At 39.9% G+C, this 26,557-nt stretch overlaps 1 protein-coding gene across 1 annotated transcript in view; it reads right to left on the minus strand.

Annotated features, from left to right (window-relative positions):
- lima1a (LIM domain and actin binding 1a) overlaps positions 1-12,470 on the minus strand; it is a gene marked incomplete at its 3' end in the record, with an annotated part of 34,627 nt that extends 22,157 nt beyond the window's left edge. Inside the window, exons 1-3 of the mRNA XM_083974693.1 lie at positions 12,334-12,470; positions 11,294-11,336; positions 6,995-7,324 (exon numbers count right to left, since the gene is read on the minus strand). Coding sequence (XP_083830819.1) covers positions 6,995-7,324; positions 11,294-11,336; positions 12,334-12,458 — 498 coding nt within the window. The 5' untranslated portion in view covers positions 12,459-12,470. The remainder of the gene's footprint in view (positions 1-6,994; positions 7,325-11,293; positions 11,337-12,333) is intronic.
- Between the last annotated feature and the right edge of the window lie 14,087 nt (positions 12,471-26,557).

Raw genomic sequence — 26,557 nt, forward strand, 5'->3', positions numbered from 1 at the left:
ACACACACGTACACACACACACTTAACCCAATACTACTACAGCCAGTTCCAACCAGAACAAAGACACAACACACACACACACACACAGACACAACACACACACACACGAAACACACAGACACACACACACACACACACTAAAGAGCTCAGTGACGACGCTCCAGATGAACTGAGGTTAAACAAAGACACAGGAAACAACACACACACATAAACACATGAATGAATGAATGAATGAATGAATGAATGAATGAGCCATAGCCAGGCCTACCTCCTGTGAGGGGGTGAGGGGGGGCAGAGAGAGAGAGAGTCCAGAGGAACCAGAGGAACCAGGTCTGAGTGGATGTGGACTGAAGCAGCTCCAGAGAAACAGACTGACTGAGTCTGGATTATTATCACTGAGGCAGAGAGGGGGGGGGGGCAGGGGGAGGGGGGGGGGGGTCGCTGGGTCTCTGGGGAGGGGTCTAGGTTTAGGGTTTAGGGGGGAGGAGGAGGATAGAGACTGGGAGGGACCAGAGAGGAGACAGGGAGCAGGTGTTCCTCCTGGGGGGGGGGGGGGGGGGGGGGGGGGGTGATGTCACATATGGGGAATCCCTCCTCACATTAACACACACACACACACACACACACACACACACACACACACACACTCAGCTCTGGAAAACATGAAGAGACCAGTTCAAAATGATCCGTTCCTCTGGTTTTAGTTTTTATAGACCGAATCGCCTTGTTGTTTACATTCTACTTCCGGGTAGAAAACCAGCATGTAATAGGCCTACCATGGTCCATTTAGAGGGACAGGGTATTGTTTTAATGTGCCATATTTATATTTATCTATTGATTTATTGATTATCTATACTTTGTGCACTTTACTCTGTTTTTATCATGTACTGTACTGGCTGTATGTTGTGTTTTTATGTCAGTGTGTGAAGCCCACTGAAACAAATCCCAATCAACAATGTTGTTGACATGGCCTATTGAAACTTGAAACTTAATTTGAATGAGATCAATAGTAACGAACGAGAGTTTAGCTATACATCATATTTTTCATGCCCGAAATGATTGAAGAAACATTACTATTTCTGTGTGTGTGTTTCGTGTTGCTATGTGTTGTATTTATTCAGTTTGGGGGAATCACAGTGTCTAGAAAGCATCAGTGGCTCAGCTGACAGGGACAGCTAACGGTAGCTAAGCTAACGGTAGCTAAGCTAACGACGGTAGCTAAGCTAACGGTAGCTAAGCTAACGACGGTAGCTAAGCTAACAGTAGCTAAGCTAACGGCAGCTAAGCTAACGGCGGTAGCTAAACTAACAGAAGTAGCTAAGCTAACGGTGGTAGCTAAGCTAACGGCGGTAGCTAAGCTAACAGCAGGACGTCAGCTGTTAAAACAAAAGACACGACATGAAACTACTCCAGTTAGCTCAGTCATGTTGGAACTCAGATATCCGCTGGAGAAAATATTTTTTCATGGAGCGTTTATTGAGTCACTGAGTTATTACAGTTTTTTTCGATTGCTAACAAGCAGTGGTCGAAACTGAAGTCACATGTTCAAAACTCTTAACACAGCCAGCGTTTCCATCAGGCATCTCAGCTAAACAGTTCATCTCTTCCCCAAAACGGTGCCTCACCAACAAAACACGTATGTCTCAAAATAAGCTCATTCAACCACAACACTAGCACATAGTATCACTGTGGAAACAAACACTGTCACTCATAGCACACTGAACTACAAAACACTAACAACAAAGAACATTACTTCAAATTAATTTGATCTTTGAAGTTTGAATGATTTTTTTTCAAAATCAGTAAATCAGTTTTATTATAAAAATAAATACTGCAATATCTTTGCACTTTGAGTGTTCTAGAATCTAGATAATATATTGCAACAAGAATGAATCAGGAATGCAGCAATTTACGTCAAGAAAATGTATTTTCTCTGTGCCCTTGCATAGGTACTAAGGGACCTTACAAAAAATAAAAAGTTTACTGTAAACCATGTGATCCATATTTCCAAAGAAAAAACAACCAGAAGCCCCCCCTCACACACACTTTTTATATGGTTTCTAATGAGGCCAAACACAGATCACCTGGATTTTGAGCTGGAAACTAACCTCACCTGTGTTTGGAGTTGCAGTAATATTTTTATTTATGTTATTCAATAAAATATTTTTGATTTGACATTTTATATATTTCAATGTCCCTGCAACAGAAATTCCCCACGCCCCCCCATCCCCTCCCTCCCTCCCTCCCTCCCTCCCATCATTCTGTTTTGATTGTGTTTTTAACTGTTTTGAACAAAGTGTGTTAGCATTTGAAACATGTGCTGTAAAAGTCTAGTGTTTTGCAGGTGGTGAACTAGTAACTGAGAAAAGAGTCCATGAATTTTGGTGACAGTGGTCACTGAATGCATTTAGTGTGAAAGCAATGAAAAGTGCTTCACAGTTTGGTCCACATGGACTTGTGTTTTGCAAACTGTGTTAAGAGTTTTGAAAATGTGACTTCAGTTTCGACCACTGCTTGTTAGCAATTGAAAAAAACTGTAAAGTTAAACAGGTAGCTAACCGTTAGCCCGGCTAATCTAGGATAACCATGACTAATTACAAAAATGTGCACACAGAAATAGTAGGCTAATGTTTGTCCAATCATTGGTTTTATAAACTTTACAAACATCAGATTAGTCTAAATAGTAACATGAAAAATGAGATAGTGAAACTCTCGTCCCGTCACTATTGTTCTCATGCTGGTTTTCTACCCGGAACCTAAACAACTCATCAAGAGCATTTATTTGCAGAAAATAACAACTGGTCAAAATGATTTTAAAAAGTTCCAGTGTTTTAATTTAGACCTTGAATAAAAATGCAAAGAAAACAAATTCATGGTCATTAAAAAAAAAACACAACACTGATGTTTTTACTTTAGAAAGATTTCAGAAATCAGCGTTGGTGGAATAATCTTAATTTTTTAAATCTCAACAGTGGTTTTTATAATCTTCATTAGAATAAGATGTGTTGATCCTCGTGTTGGAGTTAAATAATAGACACTGAGTCCAACGGCCGGCACATGGAGAGAAGCCGATTTATTAACAACATTTTGGACTTATTGGCCTCTTGATTTTTTCCAGAGCTGTATTAACACGAGGGAGGGGGGGGGGGGGGGGGGAGGGGGGGTGAATGAGCTGCAGCCTCAGAGTGAAGCAGCAGACGGAGGGAGAGGAGGAGCAGCTGGTGCAGGGAGGAGGAGGAGAGGGGGAGTAAAGAGGGGAGGGTGGGGCTGCTGGGGGTTAATTTAATAAAATCTGTAGATTAATCCAAGGAGAGACAAAGCAGCTCAGCTCTGCATGGTTCTTATTATTGATTATTGGTTATCAACGGTTTATTAGGAACTGGTTGTGTGTTAATTAATGACCTGTGTTAGTGGAGGAAGAGGAAGAAGAGGAGAAAGAGAAGACGAAGAAGAGACAAGGAGGAGAAAGAGGAAAATAAGGAGAGAAAAAGAAGAAAGAGAAAGAGAAAAAGAAGTGTGGAGGAGGAGAGGTGGAAGAGAGGAGGAGGAGAGGTGGAGAGAGAGAAAACAGCTGGACGGACGGAGAGATGAACAACAGATGATGGATGAGGGGGTCAGAGGGTGAGAGGAGGCCTGAGGGAGGAGGGGGGGGGGGGGGGTTGGGGGGGGGTCACATCATCTGCTGTCATGAGACTGCACCATGACATCATCACACCATGACATCATCACCTGGAGCCAGTTGTATAAACTCTCAGGATTAACCCTTTAAACAACTCACTGAGCTAACAGGCTAACATCATGCTAACAGGCTAACAGGCTGTTCCTCCTCCAGCTACAGGAACAGGAGGAAACTGTTCAGGTCAGACCTCCTCCTCCTCCTCCTCCTCCTCCTCCTCCTCCTCCTCCTCCTCCTCTCAGGAGACCAACACATGACTCAGTCTGAGTCACTGTTTAAAGGGATAGTTCAACATTTTGGCAAATTGGCCCATTGCCATAATCCCTATATAGTTTTAGCAGAAGGTTTGTTACCTTTAATGGGCTTTATGCACAGCTCCACTACTTCCTGAAATTTCATTTTCATTTCATTTATTAGTTTATTTCATAGGGACAGTGCACCACTAATCAACAGAGTTAAAAGAAAAACTGTAAGTGGGCCAGAGTTAGCCAACAAGGCTAGTTTTCGTCCGTTGTCCCTGGCCAGATGTTAAAGGGAACCTAAAAGCCCAAAAATAAAAAATAAAAAATAAGCCAGTTCCTTTATTTCCTGTCTTACATTATTGGACCAACTGATTAATCCAGGTGTGTCTGACCTCACAACAATGGTCAGGCACACCTGGATTAATCAGGAGCTGTGCATAAAGCCCATTGTCGGTGCAAGCTATTTTTAGAACGGCGGAGCAGAGCCGTGAGCTGCTCAGAGCTACGCTACGGAGTTAATGGGATTTCTTGGTTTCCCTCATCAAACTCATCAAATACACAATCCAACAACTCCACAACGCTCTGGTGGACAAGTTGTGAGCTGCACATTCACCACGCTATGAGATAAATAACACAACGTTACCACACAGAGTTGTTTTAGAGGGAAATACAGAGACTGTTGATGAAAAACTGTCCCTGAAGGCAACGCGCATCAACGGTTTTACATGAATTTCCCTCTAAAACAACTCTGTGTGGTAACGTTGTGTTATTATCTCATAGCGTGGTGAATGTGCAGCTCACAACTTGTCCACCAGAGCGTTGTGGAGTTGTTGGATTGTGTATTTGATGAGTTTGAAGAGGGAAACCAGGAAATCCCATAATGAGCCTCCGTAGCGTAGCTCTGAGCAGCTCACGGCTCTGCTCCGCCGTTCTAAAAACAGCTTGCACCGACAATTAAAGGTAACGAACCTACTGCTACGACTATAGGGATTATGGCAATGGGCCAATTTGCCTGTGTAGATCCTTTAGACAGTGAACAAACTAAATACTGTAGAGCTGCTGCTGCTGCTGCTGATGAATAAATCCCTTCACAACCACTGAGACTGTTCAATGTTCAGCAGTTTGTGAACAACACATCATCATCATCATCATCATCATCAGACACATGTGAGTCTGTGTTCAGCTGCTCTGGGATCAGTTTCCTGCTGCAGCCCCAGGCCTAATGATGGTGATGATGAGCTGCTGCTGTTACACACAGATCTGTACGTTTACAGCGAGACCATGAGAGGATGAGCCAGTCAGCTGAGAGTGTGTGTGTGTGTGTGTGTGTGTGTGTGTGTGTGTGTGTGTGTGTGTGACCATGTGACTGCAGCCTGACGCTCTGCAGGGATCTGACCTCTGAGAACAAACACACTGTTTCTCTCCTCCAACTGAGACTAATGTGGATCCTGTTTGTCTGTGAACTGACTATCGCAGCTCGTTAACCTCGTTAAGACGAGCCGCCGCCGCCGCCGCTCAGAAACACATCAAACCTCCGCTGTCAGTCAGTCAGGTTACCGCCTCAGAAACCAACCACCCATCACCGTCTCTCAGCTCATCGGCACCAAACACCACGAACAGTAAAACTAAACACTCTAAAGCTGCTGCACTGCAAAAACTCAAAATCTTACCAAGAATATTTGTCTTATTTCTTGTCAAAATGTCTCATTTCTAGTCAAAATGTCATTTCTAGTTAAAACTAATCTCATTCTACTTAAAATAAGACTCATCACATTAAAAGCAGCTTGTTTTTAGACACTTTTTACTTCTTTCAAGCAGATTTTCACTTGAAATAAGTAGAAAAATCTGATAGTGGAGCAAGTTTTTCTTCCTTATTACAAGTGCAAAAAACTTGCTTTCACTGGCAGATTTTTCTACTTATTTCAAGTGAAAATTTGTTTGAAACAAGTGAAAATTTGTTTGAAACAAGTGAAAATGATCTAAAAACAAGTTCATTTTAGGCGATGAGTCTTATTTTAAGTGGAAAGAGATTAGTTTTGACTAGAAATGAGACATTTTGACAAGAAAAAGGACAAATATTCTTGGAAAGATTTTGTTTTTGCAGTGTGTGATGAAATACTAAGGAGTGTCTGTGCAAATCCTCATCTGTCCAGGTCAAAGGCCTTGAGGCAACTGAATCAAGTCAACTGGACTTAGTCTTCAGTCTAAATGTGAGCAGATCTGGAGTAAAAGGTCTTTGATTTAACTTTGAAGTTGATATAATAATTATAATAGACAAAGGAATTAAATGAACAATCACAATGGAACAAAACCTGTTGAGTTGTAAAGGAAACGTGTAAAGCTGAGAATATGGATCAGTCTGTGAAGGGAACTAATGATAGAGACTGTGTGTTGTTGTTGTAAAACTAAGTGAAGTAAAAGTTGTATTTGGATTTTTATGGTGTATGTGTTGTGTAATTGTTGATGTCTTGTGTTTTTTGACCTCTCCGAGCCTCCGTATCAACGTCCTTTAGAATATTAAATACTGGAATCATCATTACTGACACTTTAGTCCTTTCAACATAAAATGTCTCTAAAACAGTATCTGACTGAAACAATCCAACACACAGCAAAAACTCAACATCTTTCCCAGAATATTCATCTTATTTCTTGTCAAAATGTCTCATTTCTAGTCAAAACTAATCTCTTTCCACTTAAAATAAGACTCATCACCTAAAAATTTACTTGTTTTCAGATAATTTTCACTTGTTTCAAACTAATTTTCACTTGAAATAAGTAGAAAAATCTGCCAGTGAAACAAGTTTTTTGTGTTTGTAATAAGGAAGAAAAACTTGCTCCACTATCAGATTTTTCTACTTATTTCAAGTGAAAATCAGCTTGAAAGAAGTAAAAAGTGTCTAAAAACAAGCTGCTTTTTAATGTGATGAGTCTTATTTTAAGTAGAATGAGATTTGTTTTGACTAGAAATGACATTTTAACTAGAAATAAGACAAATATTCTTGGTGAGATATTGAGTTTTTGCAGTGCAGTGGAACCCGAGTCGACTCTGACAGGAAGAAGATGTTTGCAGACTCACCGTGTCCGTCTCTCCTCTCTCAAACATCTTCTTCAGGCTCGTCATGGGGACGCTCGGCTTCTCACACTCGGACACGGACACGTCGGTCTTGGTTTCTCCGCCCGCTCCCTCTGGATCAGTCTCCATGTCGGCGGTCTGGGCCCGAGCTGGATGCGGCTGCAGCTGCTGCTCCGAGGTCTGAGGCCGGGCTGATGGACTGCTGTGGGTGTGTGTGTGGGTGTGTGTGTTGGGGGGGTCGGCGGCGGTGGGCGTGGCCTGTTGATCTGGTTGTTCCCAGCGTTTCTTTAAAACGCTCAGATTCCCCGAGCGAAGAGGAGGCTCCTCCGTGACCTGAGGAGGAGAAACACAAAGATCCATTCAGTCAGTCAGAGAGAGACTCACACTGTAAAAACAACTACTACTGCTGCTGTGACTTCCTGTCCACATCTGTTCTCAGGTCAGATTCATACAGTAAATTAACTGAAGCTCAAGATTACACTGCAAAAACTCAAAATCTTACCAAGAACATTTGTCTTATTTCTAGTGAAAACAAATCTCATTGTACTTAAAATAAATAAGACTCACCACATTAAAAAGTAGCTTGTTTTTAAGAAACTTTTTACTTATTTTAATCAGATTTTCACTTGAAATAAGTAAAAGTAAAAATCTGACAGTGGAGCAAGTTTTTCTTTCTTATTACAAACACAAAAAACTTGCTTTCACTGGCAGATTTTTCTACTTATGTCAAGTGAAAATGTGTTTGAAACAAGTGAAAATGATCTAAAAACAACTTAATTTTTAGGTGATGAGTCTTATTTTAAGTGGAAAGAGATTAGTTAGTTTAGTTAGACTAAAATTGAGACATTTGACAAGAAATAAGACAAATATTCTTAGGAAGACTTTGAGTTTTTGCAGTGTAAAAATATAAAATACAACCGACACAGAGACTCATTCATCACTCTTCTGGTTAAATTCATCAATAGTTTACAGTATCTATCTCTGAGAAACAAATGGATAATTATCGACAGCGTTTCAGCTCTAAATCGTCTTGAAGCATTAAATAAAAAAAAAATACAACAAGCAAGAAAATGAGAAAAGTCAAAGTGACGTCTTCCAACATGACTTTTGTATCTGTTTCAGGGAATATTAAGTTAAAAAAAAGGACCAATACTCATAAAATGTCACGACACAAAACAAATCACATTTAAAGTTAGAGCGAAAGATAAAAATTCTCTGTTAAGTTGTTAAAATAATTAGGACAGTTCAGATATAAACAGACAGAGTCAGAGTTTCCGACCTGTAAAAACTCTCAAGCTGCTGCAGGTTTGATCTTCTCTGCGGTTTCACACTCAAACCGCTGAGACAAACTAAACACGACGTACGAGTCAAAGTGAACGTTAACAGGAAACCGAGCCACCACACGTCACGTCCAGCTGAGAGAAGAGGAGACGAAGAGAAGAGGAGGAGGAAGTATAGAGACAGAGGAAGAAGAAAAAAAGTAAAACAGAAAACGAGAGCAACAAAGACAAAGAGCTGCAGAAACTCAGGAAAGTAAGAAACTCTGTCAAAACCTGAGAGGAGGAGGAGGAGGAGGAGGAGGAAGAGGCCCGGCCCGTCCAGTCACGATGTGTGTGTGTGTGTGTGTTTGTTGGTGTTTGTTTGTGTGAAGGTGTGTGTGTCTGTGTGTCTGTGTGTGTCAGCTCCAGATGTGAGCGGCTTGAGAAGTGATCAGAGCTGCAGCATGAAGCAAAGAGACGCCCACCCCCTACAGCAGAGAGAGAGAGAGGGAGAGACATAGAGACAGACACACACAGAGAGAGAGAGAGAGAAAATCAGAAGCAGAGGCGACGGGGGGAAAATAAATCCAGGAAATGAGGTGAAGGTAAAAAGTGGAACCTGAGAGCAGCTCAGAGCTCACAGACTGGACCTGGATCAGTTCTACCAAAGATACTCTACATTCAAATTAGGGCCAATGAATTTTGTCGGTAGAGGAAAAGTGAGATATTTATATTTTCTTATGATAACATTAAATATTTACACAGCTAACAGTCATATTTAAAGCGATAGTTCACCCAAAATTGAAATTGCACTCATTATCTACTCACCCTCATGTGGACTAAGAGCTGTGAGAAGTTTCAGAGTCCTCCGTGGCTTCTCTGAGTTACGGGGGGTCTCCGTGCAGCAGTATTTGTCCATATAATGGTTGTGAATGGATACCAACTTTCTTCGTCCAAAAAGACACACCAAAAAACATCCAAATACCTCCATAGTGCTCGTCTGTAATGTCCCTCTTGTATTGAAGCCCCAACATGAGAAATTGTTCCGAAAAAAATTAAATATGTCTATATTTTAAGCTTGTTTGTAGCAGAAGCTCCCAGTGTCTCAGTTCACTGCTCTTTTTGTGTCCACCGGCGGAACAATTTCTCATGTAGGGGCTTCAATACAAGAGGGACATTACAGACGAGCAGCATGGAGGTATTTGGATGTTTTTTGGTGTGTCTTTTTGGACGAAGAAAAGTGGTATCCATTCACAACCATTATATGGACAAATACTGCTGCGCGTACCCCCCCGTAACTCAGAGAAGGCACAGAAAACTTCTCCCAGCCCTTAGTTGACATGAGGGTGAGTAGATAATGAGTGAAATTTGAATTTTGGGTGAACTATCCCTTTAAGAACATTATTAAAATAATTAGCGCAGGAGTTGGCAGACATTTGTTTGACGTTGCCTAATCTGTGCCAAATCTTGCGTTGTTGAATGTGTTGTTGAGACAGAGAAAAGGCCTGCTGGAACAAAGTTAATTTTCTCCTCATGTGTCCATAATCCGAGCTCATGTTCATTTCTCCCATTGGAGTCAATAGACTCAAGACCTGCTGCTGCTGCTGCTGGTCCCCTAAAGGGGGCGGAGTCACGGTCTGCTGGTCTCCTAAAGGGGGCGGAGTCACGGTCTGCCGGTCTCCTAAAGGGGGCGGAGTCACGTCTGCCTGTCTCCTAAAGGGGGCGGAGTCAGGTCTGCCGGTCTCCTAAAGGGGGCGGAGTCACGGTCTGCCGGTCTCCTAAAGGGGGCGGAGTCACGGTCTGTTGGTCTCCTAAAGGGGGCGGAGTCACGGTCTGTTGGTCTCCTAAAGGGGGCGGAGTCACGGTCTGCTGGTCCCCTAAAGGGAGCGGAGTCACGGTCTGCTGGTCCCCTAAAGGGGGCGGAGTCATGGTCTGCTGGTCCCCTAAAGGGGGCGGAGTCATGGAGAAACCCACGGGACATGTATACAGGTTGCCACGACAATAGAGGCCCCTCAGGCTCAGGCAGACAGAAACGTTAAGAAAAAGGGTGATTTTCTGCCTCTGCGCTGGTCTCAGATTTGGGCTGATTCTGACAAAGCGGTAGCTCCAATCAGAAGAAGAAGCAGACCGTGGTCATCGTAAGGACTTCCTGAACGATTTCATATGATTTTGCTGTTAAATAAACAGTAGATTTTGGAAATGCTTGCGAGTTATAAACCGAGGTCCCTTCTGCTTCTCTCAGAAAATCTTTGTATTAGAGTCAGTGAGGAGCAGAGAGAGTCATTGCCACACTAAGAGCTCACAGTTTAAATCCTGTAAGTCTCTCTGCTTTGTTGAACACATTGTTAGAGAGAGGACAAGTTTGTCTACAACTGTGGAAAAAATCACGTGTCTAGAGTGTAATTTGTGTCCAGGAGCAACGTGGAAAGAGAAAAGTTTCAGACCGTTTCAGACAACTTCTCCCACTCTAGCTGATGATAGCGGGAACATTCCGTGCAATACACACCCATTATAATCTCAACACTTCTCCAAATATGATCATATTCATTGAACAGGGATTGATCAAAGACTATAATACCTATCAAAACGTGGATTAACACACCAACAGACAAGACTTGTGTCTACATTTTAAAGTTTAAATGGAGTCTCTAAGTGAAAGTATGCCAGAGTGGTAGACGTTTGGAAAACTCCAATAATTACTTTTTTTTTTTTGGCTTGTCCCATTCACTTCAATGCAAAAATGTATTTTACTTAGTTTGAAGAAATCCACACAATAACAATAGTGCTCCAGGCATTGGCCCCATGGGACTCACAAATGATGTCATAACCCCTGTGGAGCATCTGATTGGCTGCACCAATTTTAACTGTAATTTTCAAAAAAAAAGTCCACATTTGTCAAACTTTTTTTTGGTTTTGCTGCTTTTCTTTGTCACACATGAAATGAATGTGACGACAGTAAACGTTACATAGCAGTTTCACTTTGACGCTCTCATCATCACGTTCTGTTAGTGAGGACAGGTGTCATGGTGGACGAGCTACTGACCATCTTCTTCTCTCCGCTGCTCTCCTCCGCTGCCATCTGATACCTGAGGGGGAGGAGACATGGAGGAGACATGAAGGACTTGGCAGGTTTTATTTTTTATTTAAAGACTTTAATCATTTATATAACACATAATATTTTTAGATTTTACATTTAACTCTGGTTTGTTTTATTGGTTTAAACATTTAAATGTAACTCTAATATGTTCTATTTACTGACGACCTTGATCTAAGTGTGAGGAAACATTTAGGTCGTGGTTTTAGGTCTGTGAACGTGTTTGTGAAGGAGTGGACTGATGATGATGTGGTCGTGTCTTCTGTTTTATAAAAAAAAAGAAAAAGAGGAAACTGGAAACAGCTGAGCAGAGAGAAAATGTGTGAAAGTGTGAGGGACATGATGTCCTCGTCCTCGTCTGCTGAGAGAGACTGAGACACAGAGGTCCTCACTGTCCATCCTGTTTATACTTCTACTGTTTATTGGTTGGTATTTTTAATCTATTTTATTTGTTTCTAAATGTTGAAGCTTTGGAACAAATGTTTTGAAAATGTCATAATGTGATACACTGCTACTACTACAAAACTACAAAATCTTACCAAGAATATTTGTCTTATTTCTAGTCAAAATGTCATTTTTAGTCAAAACAAATCTCATTCCACTTAAAATAAGACTCATCACATTAAAAAGTAGCTTGTTTTAGACACTTTTTACTTCTTTCAAGCTGATTTTCACTTGAAATGAGTAGAAAAATCTGATAGTGGAGCAAGTTTTTCTTTCTTATTACAAGCACAAAAATTTTTCTATAGATTTTTCTATTTATTTTAAGTGAAATTTTGTTTGAAACAAGTGAAAATGATCTAAAAAATAAGATATTTTTTAGGTGATGAGTCTTATTTTAAGTGGAAAGAGGTTAGTATTGAGTAGAAATGAGACATTTTGACAAGAAAGAAGACAAATATTCTTGGAAAGACTTTGAGTTTTTGCAGTGTAAAGCTTTGAAACTGAAATTGAAATTAACAAAAACAAAGACAGAGACAGAGTCGTACTTGGAGAATCTCTCTGCGATGGCGTTGTTCTTCCCGCGGGCCGAGACGATGGACATCTCCTTGGCCGTGACCCTGAGGGACTGAGACGACCACTGTCTCCGACTGAAGGGAGCGAGGGACGCCATGTTGGTCTGAGCTGTCTGAGCTGTCTGTGTGTCTGTGTCTAAAAGAGGACAAGTCTGAGAGGAGGACAGAGAGATGAGGACAGAGAGAGGAGGAGGAGAGATGAGGACAGAGAGAGGAGGAGGAGAGATGAGGACAGAGAGAAAGACAGAGGACAATGTTGAGTCAAACAGAACCAGCTCAGCTCTTTCAGTCTGAAACCGTCTCGTCCAACTGAAGACATCCTCTCTCTGTGTCTCTGGACTTTTGGCTTCAGATCAAAGAGCAGCACAAAACCTGACACACACTTTGGTATATTTAGTCGCCTCATGTGACTGACACACACACACACACACACACACACACACACACACACACACACACACACACACACACACACACACACACACACACACACACACACACACACACACACACACACACACACACACACACACACACACACACACACACACACACACACACACACACACACACACACACACACACACACACACACACACACACACACACACACACACACACACACACACACACACACACACACACACACACACACACACACACACACACACACACACACACACACACACAATGGACCATGAGAACTCCTGATCTGAAGATCGGAACAGAAAGCAGCAGCAGATCCAGATCAACACAACACAACAACACAACAACACAACACAGTTAGGAGGTACTCACTCAGCAGTTACTGACACACACACACACTCCCAGTTCACACTCACACTCAGCATCACAGCTGTGTTGGTGCAAACAAAGCAGCATGTAAAACTGGAGCCGTCTATGCAAAAGCCTGGTTCAGAGTTCACACACACACACACACACACACACACGCACATACACGCACACAGACACACACATAGACACACACACACGTTAACCACCTGTCTGTGTGTGTGAGTCTGTGTGTGTGTGTGTGTGTGTGTGTGTGTGTGTAGCTCCTACCTGTTGTGTCTTGTGTGTCGGTGTCGTCTCTCTGCTGCTCTACAAACTCTTCCTGCTCCTTTTTCTCCTCAGCTGCTTTTCACAGGACGAGGGGGGCGGGGCCTCGGCTCCTCTCGTCCAATGGCGACGCAGCATGCTCCACATCCACCTGGTAGGTAAAACCAACACCGACCAATCAGCAGCAGGGAGAGAGGAGGGAGGAGGGAGGAAGAGGAGGAGCAGGAGGAGCCGGGGGGTTCCCACAGTGGATTCCTGTAAAGTGAGTGAACTACAGGGTCAAAGGGGGAGAGGATGTGAGTCAGTCTGATCCTGACGAAGCAAAGAGGAGGAGGAGGAGGAGGAGGAGGAGGAGGAGGAGGAGAGGAAAGAAAGGAAAGAAAGAGAGAAAAAGAGGAAAGAGGGGGAGAGAGGAAAGTGAGAGAAAAGAAAGAGAGGAAGGGAGAGGAAAGAAAGAGGGGAAAGATAAAGGAGGACGAGTGTTTTTAAAGATAAAGTTGAGGAAGAGGGGAAAGAAAGCGAGGAAGGGAAAGGAAAGAGGGGAAGAGAGAGGAAAGAGAGAAAAGAAAGAGAGAAAGGGAGAGAAAAGGAAGAGAGGAAAGTGAGAGAAAAGAGGAAAGAGAGAAAAGAAAGAGAGGAAGGGAGAGAAAAGAAAGAGAGGAAAGAAGGGAAGAGAGGAAAGCGAGAGAAAAGAGGAAAGAGAGAAAAGAAAGAGAGGAAGGGAAAGGAAAGAGGGGGAGAGAGAGGAAAGTGAGAGAAAAGGAGGAAAGAGAGAGAAAGAGAGGAAAGAAAGAGAGGAAGGGAAAGCGAGAGAAAAGAAAGAGGGGAAAGATAAAGGAGGACGAGTGTTTTTAAAGATAAAGTTGAGTTTTGTTTCACTTTCTCTCTTAAAACCAGGAATAATAATCTCCCTCCTCTTGTCGTCGTTCCTCTTCCCAAGAAATAACCACCAGCCGATGACATCATCATCATCAGCCGATGACATCATCATCACCAGCCGATTACATCATCAACTAATAATCAACAGATTGTTTTCATTTTCATTTCATTTTTCATTTTCATTTCTCCTTTATTTATTCAGGGAAGGTCAATTGAGAGCGAGCTCTCTTTTTCACCGACGCCCTGATTACAAAAACACAATTATACAATTTACAAGGTCATGATCCACAATTACATACAGGTTGTAAAACATTCGATGATAAGTTTTTAAAACTATCTAAGGAAATAAGATGATCCAGTTTCAGACAGTTTTGTAGGTTATTCCACTTCTGGGGGGCATAAAACTGAAAGGCAGTCTTCCCCAATTCTGTCCTGATACTGGGAGTTTGTAAAACCAAGGTGTCCTCCTGTGAACGAGTGTGTAAGTTACAGATTCTAAGTGAGATTAAGCTGGTGAGATAAACAGGTAAAATTTCAAGTAAAGCTTTGTAAATAAAAACCATGCAATGTTGTTCCCTCCTCACACTTAGGGATGGTCAGCCAACCTTGTTATAAAGAACACAGTGATGGGTTGGGAACACATCTCCAGTAATAAAACGAAGAGAGGAGTGATAAAGTGCATCCAGGGGTTTCAATGTAGAGAGAGCAGCAGCAGCATGTAAATGACATCACTGTAACCAAGTGCAGATAAGAAAATGGAACAAGTTCTTCTCTACATTGTTTCAGTCTTTTTTTAAAAAAAAAAAAAGAAAATAAATAAAAACAAACATTTTCTCTTGTTCCAGTTTTCTCCTCTGTTCAGTTTCATATCGGCGTCACAATCAGTGGTTCATATATAATGTAAAATGTTGGTTGTGTTATGATTCAGACGGACGCACAAAAGACAGGACACAACAAAAACAAACACAAAAACCAAAAACACAAACAGAAAGATCAGTTCAGGTGAACGTGAGAGGAAACCGACGTTGAAATACAGTGGAGCTGAAAAAAGACAAAGAAAACTGTTTTTTATATAGGCTAAATGTGCTATAAAAGTTCTTGTCATAATATCAGAAATGCTTACATTAAAGGACAATTCCGGGCAAATTCACCTCGGGGGCTGTATGTTCCTAACATTTTAGGTCTAACAGAAGGAATCTGAAGGTTTTCAGTTTAATGTGTCCTGTTTTGCGGCAACGATGAATGGGAGCGGATTGAAGTTCTGCTGCTTAGGCTGTTTCCATCCCTCAAAGCTGTTCCCCGTCCGGCCTCTGGGGGCTGGTACCAGAAGGGAGCAACTCCAATTGAGCCCCATGTTAAAATAGCCGACTTTACAGCTTAAAAAAACATATTTACAGCCTGGTACATTTAATTTTTTTGGTCTCAACCGATAGTTTCTACCTCCGTGAACACTGTATTGTTTGTTTACTGTATTGTTTTTTCAAATTCGTGCATAAATTACCTTGAGTGACAGGTTCAGAGAGTTTACTGGCTGTTAATTGGCTGCTTTGAGTTCAGTGGGCGGGTTCTCAGCCGGCTAACCGCCGCTCGCACCTCTCCAAATATGGAAAGTAGACTCCACCTAAAATCCAAGATGGTGCAGTTCAAACCCCCGTAGTAGCGGCACAAAACAGACTCCCCCAAACCAATGGGTGACGTCACGGTGCTACGTCCATTCTTTATACAGTCTATGGGACAGACACAACTACCGCAAAACAGGAGCAATTAAACTGAAAATCTTCAGATTCCTTCTTTTAGACCTAAAATGTTAGGATGCAGCCCCGAGCTAGCCTGACCATCCAGACTACATCATTAACATGTCTAGTGTGGCAACGAGCGGTAGACCTCGGCTCAATCCAGGGGGCGGGATGAAGGCTGTCTTTCAAACTGCCTCTGCACCAATAGGGTAGCGCTACGACCAATCAGAGCAAAGAGCAGGATGACGTTATAGCCTGACAAGACAATTAAAATGTATGTCGTCATGGCGTTAAGCCGCCCAACGACTCTCTAAACAGATAGAGCGCTGTGATTGGTCAACACAAACGGTGTTCGAGACTCAAAAAGTTCCTATGGCTCGTTTCTAGACCCACCTACGGAGCAAAGAGATCTGCTGCTGCTAGGGTGCAGATGCCCGGAATTGTCCTTTAATATAATAAAGGAATAGTTTCCATATTCTTTCACAGACACTTTGGAGTGCAGCAGATCCAGGGCTACAGATTCTGTTAAATAAAGTTTTTAAATGTTTTTTCTCAGTGTTTTTCCTCACCTCTTGTCTGTGAGTGTCTGTGTGTGTGTGTGTGTGTCTGTGAGTGTGTGTCTGTGAGTGTGTAGCTGACAGACTGAACCGGTTTCCTGACGATGAGTCTCTGTCCTGTCACCAACATGAGCTGAGAATGAGACATGAATCACAGCAGCTTCACATGACTACCTTTACAACAACAACAACAACAACAGCAACACCTGACACTTCACCTGCAGCCTGAACCTCGTCCTCATCCAGACTGAATAAACTCTGCAGCTGCTGGTCTCAGGTCAGTTTTCTCTTTACAGAGAATTGATGATTCAGATTTTTACATTTTCACTATAGCGATGGAACCGATCCGGCTTATTTTAGTCCCAATACTGATACCGATACCTGGGTTTAGTGTATCGATCAATACCCGATACGGATCCAACACCACTGTTGAGTTAATAACCGGTAACCGTGACGACAGCGAAGGCATCAGGCTCGTCGCTCTGTGTTTGTCGGTATCTGATCTTCACATCTGATCGCTGCCTCCACATCTTTAAGACGAGTCAAACCAGAACATTCAGGTTCCCACAGCTGTCAATATGATCAACACATCCTAATGTAGCTGTGTTGTGTTTAACCGTGTCTTTCTTTAAAGGGATAGTTCAACATTTTGTCAACTTGGCCCATCACCATAATCGCTATAGTCATAGCAGTAGGTTTGTTACCTTTAATTGTCGGTGCAAGCTATTTTTAGAACGGTGGAGCAGAGCCGTGAGCTGCTCAGAGCTACGCTACGGAGGCTCATTATGGGATTTCTTGGTTTCCCTCATCAAACTCATCAAATACACAATCCAACAACTCCACAACGCTCTGGTGGACAAGTTGTGAGCTGCACATTCACCACGCTATGAGATAATAACACAACATTACCAGACAGAGTTGTTTTAGAGGGAAATGCAGAGACTGTTGATGAAAAACTGTCCCTGAAGGCAACGTGCATCAGCGGTTTTACATGAATTTCCCTCTAAAACAACTCTGTGTGGTAACGTTGTGTTATTATCTCATAGCGTGGTGAATGTGCAGCTCACAACTTGTCCACCAGAGCGTTGTGGAGTTGTTGGATTGTGTATTTGATGAGTTTGATGAGGGAAACCAAGAAATCCCATAATGAGCCTCCGTAGCGTAGCTCTGAGCAGCTCACGGCTCTGCTCCGCCGTTCTAAAAACAGCTTGCACCGACAATTAAAGGTAACGAACCTACTGCTATGACTATAGGGATTATGGCAATGGGACAATTTGACAAAACGTTGAACTATCCCTTTAAATATCGTCAAAGACAAATTACCACTGCTTTTCTTTTTTTTTTTGCAATGGACAATAAAGTTTTTTTCTGATCCTGATTCTCATTCACAGATTAAACCACTGATTGTTTCAGTATCAAACCTTCAGTTTTCTGTTTTCATGCATGTGAACACAATGAACTCTCCACATGATCCCAAACTGTCTGTTCTCTGATGGAAACTCCAAACACCACACACACACACACACACACACACACACACACACACACACACACACACACACACACACACACACACACACACACCCTCATTGTTCCTGGGAAATTCAAGGTTAAAGGCTTAAAAAGGTTTCATTTCATTTTCACCTGAGCTGTTTACGGTCGTCACCACTTCATCTGAACTCACTTTCTCTTTTCCTTCCTGTTGAAGACGTCGGCAGAGAAACAATGGGACAGAGTGTGAGTGTGTGAGTGTGTGTGTGTGTGTGTGTGTGGGGGTTACACACTCCACTCTCACTGCAGGAGGTTATAAGTTAATATAAAATTAATATGTTTTCAATTATTGTGGTCAGATAAGAGACGACAGGAAACTCCCCTGTTTCCTGTCATGGTCGTAATAATCAGTCATGGAGACAATGGTCTGTTGCATCACACACACACACACACACACACACACACACACACACACACACACACACACACACACACACACACACACACACTGTATGACCCACACAGACAGTCATCTACACACACACACACACACACTATGGCGAGTGGATTTAACATTTTAAAAGCTAAGTTTGACTCTCCAGAATTAACATTGTAGATATCAACAACGTCTTTCTGACTGGTCGTAATTACATTTTGAATAGTTGGATTTTTCATTCCAGATATCTGTAATTCAGTTTTGCCTCTTGTCAAAAAGAACATTTCATATATCCACAACTACGTTCTTCCTCAGACAAATGACGTCACTTTAACCATTCATGTGTATGGGGTTTGTCATTACAGATATCTACAATTCAGTTGCAGATATCCGCTATGTGAATTACAGATATCTGTAACTGAATTACGACTAGTAGTAACTCCAGTTTGACATATCTACAACGTCATTTCGCCTATAATCAAAACTTAATTACAGATATCTGAACAGGGACATGTAGATATCTTTAATTGAGGTGAATTAAAGATATCTAGAACTGGAATTATGACTAGTCAGAATCTAATTGTAGATATCTCAAACTGGAATTAGTACTAGTCATAATTCAGTTACAGATATCTGTAATTCACATAGTGGATATCTGCAACTGAATTGTAGATATCTGTAATGACAAACCCCATACACATGAATGGTTACAGTGACGTAATTTGTCCTAGGTAGAATGTAGTTGCAGATATCAGAAATATTCTTTTTGACTAGAGGCAAAACTGAATTACAGATATCAGATATCTGCAACACACATCCAGTCTGGCTTTTAAATGTTAAAATGTCTTGACACACACACACACACACACACACACACACACACACACACACACACACACACACACACACACACACACACACACACACACACACACACACACACACACACACCACCGCAGAGCGAGTGCAGACTGGTCCGTCACACCTGTGTGAGATAATAACCTGCTGAAGACACCTGTGACTCACATGACACCATGATGACATCATCCCTCACAACCCTCCAGATAGTAACTCTGGTTATCTGCAGTAGTAATCTAGTAATCTGGTAATCTAGTAATCTAGTAGTAATCTGTCCAGTCTGGCTGCTCTCTGCTCCTTGTTCATGATGATTATCAGAGAAACAAAGAACTGACGTGAACTCATTTTCAACTCTACAACATGAAGAGAGTTGATCACCTGACAGCTGCTCAGACAACTCTGGTTATGTTTATTATTATCAAAAACTAACTAAACTAACTCTTAATTAACTAATTAAACTAACTCTTAATGAACTAACTAAACTAACTCTTAATGAACTAACTGAACTAACTCTTAATGAACTAATTAAACTAACTCTTAATGAACTAACTAAACTAACTCTTAATGAACTAACTGAACTAACTCTTAATGAACTAATTAAACTAACTCTTAATGAACTAACTGAACTAACTCTCAATGAACTAATTAAACTAACTCTTAATGAACTAACTGAACTAACTCTTAATGAACCAACTGAACTAACTCTTAATGAACTAATTAAACTAACTCTTAATGAACTAACTGAACTAACTCTTAATGAACTAATTAAACTAACTCTTAATGAACTAACTGAACTAACTCTTAATGAACTAATTAAACTAACTCTTAATGAACTAACTGAACTAACTCTTAATGAACTAATTGAACTAACTCTTAATGAACTAACTGAACTAACTCTTAATGAACTAATTAAACTAACTCTTAATGAACTAACTGAACTAACTCTTAATGAACTAACTGAACTAACTCTTAATGAACTAATTAAACTAACTGTTAATGAACTAATTAAACTAACTCTTAATGAACTAACTGAACTAACTCTTAATGAACTAACTGAACTAACTCTTAATGAACTAATTAAACTAACTCTTAATGAACTAACTGAACTAACTCTTAATGAACTAATTCAACTAACTCTTAATGAACTAACTGAACTAACTCTTAATGAACTAATTCAACTAACTCTTATTGAACTAACTGAACTAACTCTTAATGAACTAATTAAACTAACTCTTAATGAACTAACTGAACTAACTCTTAATGAACTAATTCAACTAACTCTTAATGAACTAACTGAACTAACTCTTAATGAACTAACTGAACTAACTCTTAATGAACTAATTAAACTAACTCTCAATGAACTAACTGAACTAACTCTTAATGAACTAATTAAACTAACTCTTAATGAACTAACTGAACTAACTCTTAATGAACTAATTAAACTAACTCTTAATGAACTAACTGAACTAACTCTTAATGAACTAATTAAACTAACTCTTAATGAACTAACTGAACTAACTCTTAATGAACTAATTAAACTAACTCTTAATGAACTAACTGAACTAACTCTTAATAAACTAATTAAACTAACTCTAAATGAACTAACTGAACTAACTCTTAATGAACTAATTAAACTAACTCTTAATGAACTAACTGAACTAACTCTTAATGAACTAATTAAACTAACTCTTAATGAACTAACTGAACTAACTCTTAATGAACTAACTGAACTAACTCTCAATAAACTAACTGAACTAACTCTTAATGAACTAATTAAACTAACTCTTAATGAACTAACTGAACTAACTCTTAATGAACTAACTGAACTAACTCTTAATGAACTAATTAAACTAACTCTTAATGAACTAACTGAACTAACTCTTAATGAACTAATTAAACTAACTCTTAATGAACTAACTGAACTAACTCTTAATGAACTAATTAAACTAACTCTTAATGAACTAACTGAACTAACTCTTAATGAACTAATTAAACTAACTCTTAATGAACTAACTGAACTAACTCTTAATGAACTAATTAAACTAACTCTTAATGAACTAACTGAACTAACTCTTAATGAACTAATTAAACTAACTCTTAATGAACTAACTGAACTAACTCTTAATGAACTAATTCAACTAACTCTTAATGAACTAACTGAACTAACTCTTAATGAACTAATTCAACTAACTCTTATTGAACTAACTGAACTAACTCTTAATGAACTAATTAAACTAACTCTTAATGAACTAACTGAACTAACTCTTAATGAACTAATTCAACTAACTCTTAATGAACTAACTGAACTAACTCTTAATGAACTAACTGAACTAACTCTTAATGAACTAATTAAACTAACTCTCAATGAACTAACTGAACTAACTCTTAATGAACTAATTAAACTAACTCTTAATGAACTAACTGAACTAACTCTTAATGAACTAATTAAACTAACTCTTAATGAACTAACTGAACTAACTCTTAATGAACTAATTAAACTAACTCTTAATGAACTAACTGAACTAACTCTTAATGAACTAATTAAACTAACTCTTAATGAACTAACTGAACTAACTCTTAATGAACTAATTAAACTAACTCTAAATGAACTAACTGAACTAACTCTTAATGAACTAATTAAACTAACTCTTAATGAACTAACTGAACTAACTCTTAATGAACTAATTAAACTAACTCTTAATGAACTAACTGAACTAACTCTTAATGAACTAACTGAACTAACTCTCAATAAACTAACTGAACTAACTCTTAATGAACTAATTAAACTAACTCTTAATGAACTAACTGAACTAACTCTTAATGAACTAACTGAACTAACTCTTAATGAACTAATTAAACTAACTCTTAATGAACTAACTGAACTAACTCTTAATGAACTAATTAAACCAACTCTTAATGAACTAACTGAACTAACTCTTAATGAACTAACTGAACTAACTCTTAATGAACTAATTAAACTAACTCTTAATGAACTAACTGAACTAACTCTTAATGAACTAATTAAACTAACTCTTAATGAACTAACTGAACTAACTCTTAATGAACTAATTAAACTAACTCTTAATGAACTAACTGAACTAACTCTTAATGAACTAATTAAACTAACTCTTAATGAACTAACTGAACTAACTCTTAATGAACTAATTAAACTAACTCTTAATGAACTAACTGAACTAACTCTTAATGAACTAACTGAACTAACTCTCAATAAACTAACTGAACTAACTCTTAATGAACTAATTAAACTAACTCTTAATGAACTAACTGAACTAACTCTTAATGAACTAACTGAACTAACTCTCAATAAACTAACTGAACTAACTCTTAATGAATTAATTAAACTAACTCTTAATGAACTAACTGAACTAACTCTTAATGAACTAACTGAACTAACTCTCAATGAACTAACTGAACTAACTCTTAATGAACTAATTAAACTAACTCTTAATGAACTAACTGAACTAACTCTTAATGAACTAATTAAACTAACTCTTAATGAACTAACTGAACTAACTCTTAATGAACTAATTAAACTAACTCTTAATGAACTAACTGAACTAACTCTTAATGAACTAATTAAACTAACTCTTAATGAACTAACTGAACTAACTCTTAATGAACTAACTGAACTAACTCTTAATTAACTTACTAAACTAACTCTTAATGAACTAACTGAACTAACTCTTAATGAACTAACTCTTAATTAACTAACTGAACAAACTCTTAATTAACTTACTAAAATAACTCTTAATTAACTAACTGAACAAACTCTTAATTAACTTACTAAAATAACTCTTCCGGGTGACGGCGGCGGGGCGACAACACAGCAGAGCAATCCTGCCTAGGAGCTATCCATGGTTAGGAAGTCTCTTGAAATATCAAAGAGGAGAACTATGACTGTGGAAGCTTCAATGGCCATAATACAGAAGTTATCATGACGTGAACCATATGTTGGGTGTAAAAAAAAAAAAAAGGTTGTTTCGGTGGAAACCCGGCTTAACGGGCGGGGGCGGGGCCCCCACGGCATGCGGGGGCTGCGGGGGTATACTTTACGGCCTAGAGCATACAGGCTAGGCTGTTACCTGTCCAGGTGGTGGTGGTGGTGGTGATGATGATGATGATGATGAAGGTGGGAGCTCGCGGGAACAGGTGTGTCCTCCTCCAGGTGTCTCTCTGACTCACTCCGCCTGTCTCTGTCTCAACAAGAAGCTGCAGACTGAAGCGTCATGGTGACGTCACCGCTGCGTCAGCGCCAGGTCCAGACAGGTACAGGTAGGTAGCTACAGCTCTGGCCTACAGCTGACAGGTAGACAGGTAGGTAGACAGGTAGGTAGCTACAGCTGACAGGTACAGGTAGGTAGCTACAGCTCTGGCCTACAGCTGACAGGTAGACAGGTAGGTAGCTACAGCTGACAGGTACAGGTAGGTAGCTACAGCTCTGGCCTACAGCTGACAGGTAGACAGGTAGGTAGACAGGTAGGTAGCTACAGCTGACAGGTACAGGTAGGTAGCTACAGCTCTGGCCTACAGCTGACAGGTAGACAGGTAGGTAGCTACAGCTGACAGGTACAGGTAGGTAGCTACAGCTCTGGCCTACAGCTGACAGGTAGACAGGTAGGTAGCTACAGCTGACAGGTAGACAGGTAGGTAGACAGGTAGGTAGCTACAGCTGACAGGTAGACAGGTAGGTAGCTACAGCTCTGGCGTACAGCTGACAGGTAGACAGGTACAGGTAGGTAGCTACAGCTCTGCCTACAGCTGACAGGTACAGGTAGGTAGCTACAGCTCTGGCCTACAGCTGACAGGTACAGGTAGGTAGCTACAGCTCTGGCCTACAGCTGACAGGTACAGGTAGGTAGCTACAGCTCTGCCTACAGCTGACAGGTACAGGTAGGTAGCTACAGCTCTGCCTACAGCTGACAGGTACAGGTAGGTAGCTACAGCTCTGGCCTACAGCTGACAGGTAGACAGGTAGGTAGACAGGTAGGTAGCTACAGCTGACAGGTAGACAGGTAGGTAGCTACAGCTCTGCCTACAGCTGACAGGTACACAGGTGGTGAGGCTGTAATCCTCCGCTCTGGCTGGGAGACTCGTATCCCTCCGCCAGGTCCTCAACACCTGAGCACAGACACACAGAGCTGCTGCTAGTGCTGCTCCGCCGAACGGATAAACCACTACACAGCAAGATCTCAGTAGGCCTCTAACTGTATAATATAATATAATATAATATCATATCATATCATTGATTCTGCTATATAAATGTTGGTCTTGTTCTTTTTTAGATTTTTAGTATGTTTTTATTTGAACTTGTATTATAAGTATTTTAAACTAGATTTATTGCACTCTCTGCACTTTCTTTTTTTTTTCTCTTTTCTTTCTTGGATATGTGTGCCATTGTTACTACTGTAGTGTATGTATTGTGTATGTATGTATTGCACAAAGCAGCTGTTAAGACGCCACTTGCGCATATAAATTCCCCTTTCGGGACAAATAAAGTTTATTTGATTTGGTTTGATTTGATTTGATCTAGTTTTTAACTACTTTTAATAAAATAGTGCGTGTGCGCAGTGATCTGAATGAAGCTATAAAGTGGGACTATAAATAAGTCCCAGTCATCTGAGGAGTCACGCGGGGCCGCGGACACACACAGACACACACAGCTGTGTTGTTAGAGGAGTTGTGACCCACCGTGTTAATGTGTGTTTGTTGTATTTCATTTAGACAGGATTGTGTTTGTGACGTGACTCTTATTGTGAAAAGCAGCTGACAGGAAATGTTTAGAAGATAAAACTGAGCTCAGGTAATAAAAGAGTCTTATACCTCCCTGATGAGGGATTTTACAGATATTGATCATTGATTACAAACAATTCACTGTTCATTATTTACACATGGTTGTTACAACGTTATACTTTCAGTCCAGCAGGTGGCGCAGTGACAACTACTGATGTAATGTTGTTACTGTGCCACCAGATGGCGACAGCATCTATATCTATCTGTGTGTGTGTCTATATTTAGTTGTGTAGATGCTGACGCCCTGTTCACACATTTTCTGACACAGCACAGACATTTATCTTTGAGCTCTTTGGCCTTTTTAAGGTGGCCCTTTTTAAGGTGGACTGGAGTGTTTGTGTCCTTGACCTAATTATTTGTCTTTAACTCTGAGCTCTCCAGGTGTGGTGTCTCCCTGGAACACTTTTTCTTAAAATTTTACCACTTTTTTTTTTTAAATTTTATTAGTTTCTTTACTTTTTTATTATTATTTTTATAAATGTAACCACCATTTATAGATTTTTCATTAAACATTTCTTTTTGGAGAAATTTTACCACGTTTTCTAGAAAATATTTTACTTTTTTTTAGAAATGTAACCACTTTTTCTAGATTTTTTTTATTCTTTAAACCTTTTTTTGAGAACTTTTACCATTTTTTTCTAGAATTTTTTTAAACCTTTTTGAAAATGTTACCTTTTTTTTTGAGAAAATATTTTACTTTTTTTTTTTTTTGAATTCTTACCACTTTTTACTAGAATTTTTTTTTAAACTTTTTTTTTTTTTAATATCACTTTTTTCAAAAAAAAAAAAAAAAAAAAAAAAAAAAAGAAGTATTTTTTCCAGAAATTTTTCAACAATATTTCCCCAAATTCATGCCACTGGCCCTAATTTAATTTGAATCTTATCTTTCAACGACCTCAACAAAGTGGTAAATGCCCTCGTTTCCTCCCGTTTAGATTACTGTAATGCCTTGTACACTGGTCTCAGCCAAAGTTATCTCCACCGCCTGCAGTTGGTGCAGAATGCTGCGGCTAGACTTATTACAGGAACTAGAAGATTTGAGCATATAACACCAGTTCTAGCTTCTCTTCACTGGCTGCCCGTCAAACTAAGAATTGATTTTAAAATTTTATTGCTAACTTTTAAAGCTCTTCATGGCCTTGCTCCTAGCTACATCACCGAGCTTTTAATTTTATACAAACCAGCTGGTAACCTCAGGTCCTCAAACTTGTCTCTTTTGGTTGTACCCAGGTCTAGGCTGGTGACCAAAGGTGACAGAGCTTTTGCCATCTATGCTCCTAAACTATGGAACGACCTCCCTGAGGACATCAAAGCTGCCAGCTCACTAATGAATTTTAAATCTCTTTTAAAAACCTACTTTTATAAAAAAG

The sequence above is a fragment of the Trachurus trachurus genome, assembly GCF_905171665.1.
Source record: "Trachurus trachurus genome assembly, chromosome: 7".
NCBI classification, from domain to species: Eukaryota; Metazoa; Chordata; class Actinopteri; order Carangiformes; family Carangidae; genus Trachurus; species Trachurus trachurus.